Genomic DNA, 6169 nt, shown 5'->3' on the forward strand with positions numbered 1-6169 from the left:
TTCTTTTTCCATACTCTATATTATATTATTTTATCCACTTTGTTGGAATGGAAATATACTTTTCACACCTATCGTTTATATTTTAACTATATTAGAATTTTTAAAACTAAATTAAGATATATTTTTTTCTGTAATGTTGTTGAAGACATTTTGAAAGTTGAGTGATCATCAAAGTTTTGTCTCGATTAAAAATGCTATCATGATTTCATATTGATAAGAGAGTTCATGAATAGAAACAATATAAATTCAACATGTCATTGTCACAAACCAGACATAACATAATGGAGGTCTATGCCTCTTCTATCAAAGTTTTTGCTGGTCAGAAATCTCCCTTTGGGATGAAAAATGTTTTTAATAGTAAGGATTTTCATATAGTTCTGGTATATATAGGATTACACTATTGGCCTATTTTAGGATTACAATTGATTTACGATATTTGAAATTTGAATAATAGCATGATGTCCTAAATTACCATTGCAGTCAAAGCAAAGCATAAGGTTGGCAAATGTTGAGACTGAATTGAAAATCATCGAACATAACTCATGGTAATCCTTTAGTGAAAATGTCAACAAATTGATATTTGGACGGTACATGAAAAGCGAGTATCTGACCACGTTTTACCTTCTCACGAACAAAGTGGATATCCATTTTAATGTGTTTTGAAATTAAGTTGGTGTTGAAAAGTATTGTCGGTTACGTAAGGTGACTTTGACGTTGTCACAAAAGACAAGTGTTGCATGAGATGGAGAAAGATGCAATTCCAAACGAAGATTCTGAAGCCAACATTTTACAGAATCCACATTGGCAACCATGCAATACCCCGCTTTAGCACTTGACCGAAACAATGTAGAACGTCGTATTGAGAACCAAGAAATCAAATTATCACCCAAATAAACGAAATATCCTAAAATTGATTGTCGGATGCCCAAAATATCCTAAAACTATAGGAGACAATATAGTTAAGATCTGGTTTAGCCGGTGTCAAATTGAAATCCAATGTCGCTTTGACATATATAGAATACTGTGTTTAAATAAATTCAGGTTAATGGTACATGGTGCATGCTTATGCATACAAATCTGTTGTACGACATACATGATATTTGGGCGATTGAGAGTCAGGTACTACGAAGCCCCGACAAGCATCAATATTCAGTGTTACCCTGAATGCCCGACCTTAACGGTTAAGATAATATCAACCTTAGATTTGTACACAACCTTATATTATCAACATATGCATATTAGTAGCAACCCAAAACCAAAGCATGTCACATATGCTAATGCAAATATACCTTTTTATGAAATAATCATCAAGTTTATTACAATAATTACATGTGACTACTAAACTAGCCCAGTTATTATTATTAGTAGTAACCCACATGCCACATGGATCCCCTAGGCCCATAAGTTTTGGATTTCTTTTTTATATCTTTAGGCCTAAATTAGGCCCACCAATTTCTTTTTTAGCAAACCAAAATAAAATTGACGCACTTAAACAGCTGACCACCGTCCGTCGGAGCTCAGAGTTGCAGAAATATGGTGGGACCCACTAAGGAAGCAGCAGAGGTGATTGAGAATTTGAGGTCGGTGGTGTTTAAGGAGTCTGAGAGTTTAGAAGGCGCCTGTGATAAGATCAACGGCTATGATTTCAACCAAGGGGTTCATTATTCTCAGATTATTAAATCCCTTGTGTCCACTGGCTTCCAAGCTTCTAATTTAGGAGATGCCATTGAAATAGTTAATCAAATGGTAAGCTATTTGTTAATCTTTCTCACACTTGATCCAACATTATTAATTGAATTGGGCTGTTTTTTTTTCTGTGAATTGCTAGTTGGAGTATAAATTTACAGTTTTTAATAAAATATAAAAACTTATAATTATAAATAAGTAAAATACCAAGTCTAGAATATTTAATGACTTTAAAATGAGATTTTGGAAGGAAAAAAATGAAGATCCGGTCCGATCACCCTGTTCGGGTTCAAACGAGAAGTGGTTCAGTAGGTATTACATAACCATCACCTTATGTATGACACTTGAAGCTAATCAATTTCAAAAAACTTTGAATTTTGTACTAACATTTATACATAAAAAAAAACTATTAAACTAATTTCTTCATATATAAGCGAAAATGTTCATAGTTTTTAATTTCAAAAGAGAAGTATAAACGCCACATTTCTTTTCAATTTTTTTTTTTTTTAAGTTTTATGGGTGTGTATATTTGAGTTAGGTGCTCACTTTTTTAATTTCAAAATGTTTGAGAGTTTCAATTTGATGAATGAAGCTAGAGTGGAGGATTTCTCACGAAAGAATAGTGGAAGACTGCAGTGACGAGGAAAAGAATCCAACATATCGAGAGTCTGTCAGATGCAAAATCTTTTTAGGCTTCACTTCGAACCTCATTTCGTCTGGTGTTAGAGACGTTATTCGGTATCTAGTTGAACATCATATGGTTAGTATTTCAAGGCATTATGATCATAAACATGTGCATTAGTTCGATTCACATGAACCAACTTCAAATTATCTTTTTTGATAATATATTATTTATTTAGAACTTATGTTTAATTTATTAAAACAAGGTTGAAGTGATCGTCACAACAGCCGGTGGCATCGAGGAAGACCTCATAAAATGCCTTGGAGACACATACAAAGGTGATTTTTCTCTACCTGGTGCTGCCTTGCGCTCAAAAGGACTAAATCGTATCGGTAAGCTGTTGGTGCCTAATGATAACTATTGTAAGTTTGAAGATTGGATCATCCCGATATTTGACCAAATGCTAGAAGAACAAAAGACACAGGTATTTTATGTGCTCAAGAGCTAAATAATAACTTCTGAGTTTTTGATGAATCCTAAGCTTTCATCTATAATGATTTATGAGCCATCCAGTAGAAATTTATACTATATTCTCTTTGTTCAGCAGAATGTATTTTGGACACCATCAAAACTTATAGCCCGTTTGGGGAAGGAGATCAATAACGAGAGTTCTTATCTCTATTGGGCTTATAAGGTAATCACGTTTTCACCCCAGTTTCAAGCGCTTTACGTTTTTTCACATTCTTTTCTCATTTAACTTTGTTTTTAGCAAAATTAGAACTTCTATATAGTTTTGATAAAATTAATGATCTTGTCTCTCAAACCAAATGTATGCAGTTTAAGTTGTAGAACTGGAAGTAATTTGTTTGACATCTAAAGTTAGACTAGTTTTATTTATTTATTTATTTATTTATTTATTTATTTATTTGTATGTTTGTTTTTGTTGTAGAACGATATTCCGGTCTTTTGCCCTGGCTTGACAGATGGGTCTCTTGGTGACATGTTATATTTTCATTCTTTTCGCAACCCCGGTCTTGTTGTCGACGTAGTACAAGGTGAGAAGATTCTTCATTTTGACTTTCTAGATCGGACTTAACACTAGGTGGATTTTATTTAATTCTGTTTTGAATAAGATTCACTTTAGATATTTGTTCATCTTTTACTATCCCAAAAGGAATCTCAGAAACTTTTATTGGGCTTTAGAATATTTGCATCGTCAACATGGAGAAACAATACCAACAATTTCTTTCATTTTGTAACTAATACACTAAAAAATGTGCAATATGTCAATACAAGTTCTTCAAAAAACAGGCCACTACTACTCTGTCCTGCATTTTATGACAGAACAATTTTTACCTTCATTTCTCAAAATTAATAGCAAGAACAACTTATACTAATATCACAATTGCTGTTATTATTATTTATATTATTATTGTTACTGTTATTATTTTATCATGAATTATTATGTATAATTGTCAACTTTTTAAAACAGATATTAGGGCGATGAACGGTGAAGCCGTGCATGCCAACCCTAGGAAGACGGGAATGATAATTCTAGGAGGGGGGTTGCCAAAACACCACATATGCAATGCAAATATGATGCGTAATGGTGCTGATTATGCAGTCTTCATTAACACTGCTCAAGAATTTGATGGTAGTGATTCCGGTGCCCGTCCTGATGAAGCTGTCTCATGGGGCAAAATACGTGCTTCTGCTAAATCTGTTAAGGTAAATACAAGGACTTTGTTATTTCTTATGCCCTTAATGTCTTACAAATGCACTGCTTTTATATTTTTCTTTTGGTAAGGTTTCAATATAAAACCACCTCTTTACAGTCTATCGTTTGACCAGAAAGTCAAGTTATATTTCGCTTTAATCATGTTCGTTACAGTCTCTCGTTTGACCAGAAAGTCAATGATTACATTTTTATGTTGTGACGTATTTTATAAATATAGTGACAAAATAAGAGAATCTTATGAACTCAAATAAATGTCATTTCTTTAATAATAAAATTGTTTGAGCAAATCTGCAGAAATATACTTTATTTTTGAATCTTTATCGTGTTCTTATTTCCATGCTAATTGTTCATGTTGATTGTTTGGTCCAGGTGCACTGTGATGCTACAATTGCGTTTCCAATACTTGTTGCCGAGACGTTTGCTGCAACGAGAGAGAAAACAACTAAGCCAACACCAAGTTCCTGATAAATTTATGTTACTCATTCATGTGCAGTATGATTGAAGTTTCACCATGTTTTAATGAGGCTGTGGTATGATATATATTCTACAGGAGTAATTTTTTCTTTATAATTTATATGTTTCTGTATTTGGAACAGTGAAATTACAATATTAGTTTGGCGGGGTTCGTATGCTCCCACTTTAATGTATTTAGATGATCTATTAAAGGTCAAGTTGTAGTGGATTTTAGCTATTCAATAGTTTGATATTGTTGAACATAATTGGTACCATTACTGTTTTACACTTACACTAGTGGCTTGTAAGTTGTAACTATTTTATAATTTATGATAATCAATTTCCGGTGCAGTCAGAGATGGTGTTAATTTATAGGCACACGAACACAAAAACTCATTCAGAAATAGCCAAGAAAAAGTGTACAGGGTCTTTTTGTACGTTACTCGTTCAGAAAACAAAGACAAAATAAATGAAACGATATGAAACCTTAACTTGATCTTGTTCAGAAAGCAAAGACAAAATAAATGAAACGATATGAAATGTTTTAGGAGACGAAACTCTGATAAGGGAGAACTAGACAAATGAATATCATGAGATGAGTTACCGAATAAGTTGTCGCGATCTCTCTGCTCATTATAAGACTTCAGTATACAATCGGGTCACACAAACAAGTAGCACTCAGCAGCTAGCCCAAGCCTAATTCAGTTTATTAGCCTAAAGCAGCTTCAACAAGACCATCAGCTACCAAGCCCATTTGCCAATTAACCAACCCTCATTAAAAATACAAGAACAAAGAATTGGAACCGGAAAACATACTGTTTTGATTATACGAATTGAACTTGGATATATTTCGTCACCCCCTATACATTAAACAAATATAACTCTAAAATAGTACATCAAAATAACTGAGATTTTAAATCTTTACAGAAACTAATACACGACATGAATTCATTATTAACTTTTAACCCACTTTCAACTGATAGAGACCACACTATCTATGAAACAAGTTAGACGAATATCGCTAAAAATCACATTCACATAAAATCAAGCCATATGTGTTGAAAAGAATCAAAAGATTTAATACCATTATCATAAACATAACCGATACACAAAGATTCAAATATCATAAGGCTTACCAACTTCCTGTAACATCATCGAAGAGAACAATCATACAACACATTTCAATTACCAAACAAGCAGTCACAAGACTTTTAAGACAAAAACATGCCACAAGACATATATAATATCTTTTTGTAACACAAGAAAAAGATATAATAGAAGAACAAACTCCCATTTAAGACAGGAATAAAGAATCATAATATTTCACAAGACTATCAAAAACATATCTGATAAGAAAATAAAAGCCAAACAACTTTCAAGAACTCAAAACTACGTCTGAAGACAAGACAAGTGAATAACTTAAAGACTAATTTGTCTGGATAATCAAAACTTTTATAACTTTACAAGGAACATATAAGAAAAGAACTTGAAATAACATAAAGTAAATTTGAATCAAGCAAAAACATTTACAACTTCATAAGATATACTGAATTACACGACTCAAGAAATGACCAAATAACAATGCGAGTAATACGTCATGGGATTGGTGGCCTAGTGACAAAAACAAAGTCTCTTAAACATCACAAAGGTCCTGCAATCACAAGAATTTT

General features: G+C 32.7%; 1 protein-coding gene across 2 annotated transcripts; it reads left to right on the forward strand.

Annotated features, from left to right (window-relative positions):
- Positions 1 to 1480: 1480 nt before the first annotated feature.
- LOC143635328 (deoxyhypusine synthase-like) lies at positions 1481 to 4652 on the forward strand. 2 transcript variants are annotated; one of them, XM_077103190.1, is made up of 7 exons: positions 1481 to 1746; positions 2279 to 2446; positions 2574 to 2792; positions 2916 to 3002; positions 3258 to 3363; positions 3801 to 4036; positions 4416 to 4652. In XM_077103190.1, exons 1-7 carry the CDS (start codon positions 1534 to 1536, stop codon positions 4509 to 4511), a joined length of 1125 nt encoding a protein of 374 aa, XP_076959305.1. In that variant the 5' UTR covers positions 1481 to 1533; the 3' UTR covers positions 4512 to 4652. The 2 variants fall into 2 exon arrangements, with proteins under 2 accessions (XP_076959305.1, XP_076959306.1); XM_077103191.1 differs by having other exon boundaries at positions 1630 to 1746; positions 2283 to 2446.
- Positions 4653 to 6169: the final 1517 nt, after the last annotated feature.

Source organism: Bidens hawaiensis, unplaced genomic scaffold (assembly GCF_021521415.1).
Source record: "Bidens hawaiensis isolate Kalapana, Puna unplaced genomic scaffold, B.hawaiensis_p1.1 tig00007430_1, whole genome shotgun sequence".
Classification (NCBI taxonomy): domain Eukaryota; kingdom Viridiplantae; phylum Streptophyta; class Magnoliopsida; order Asterales; family Asteraceae; genus Bidens; species Bidens hawaiensis.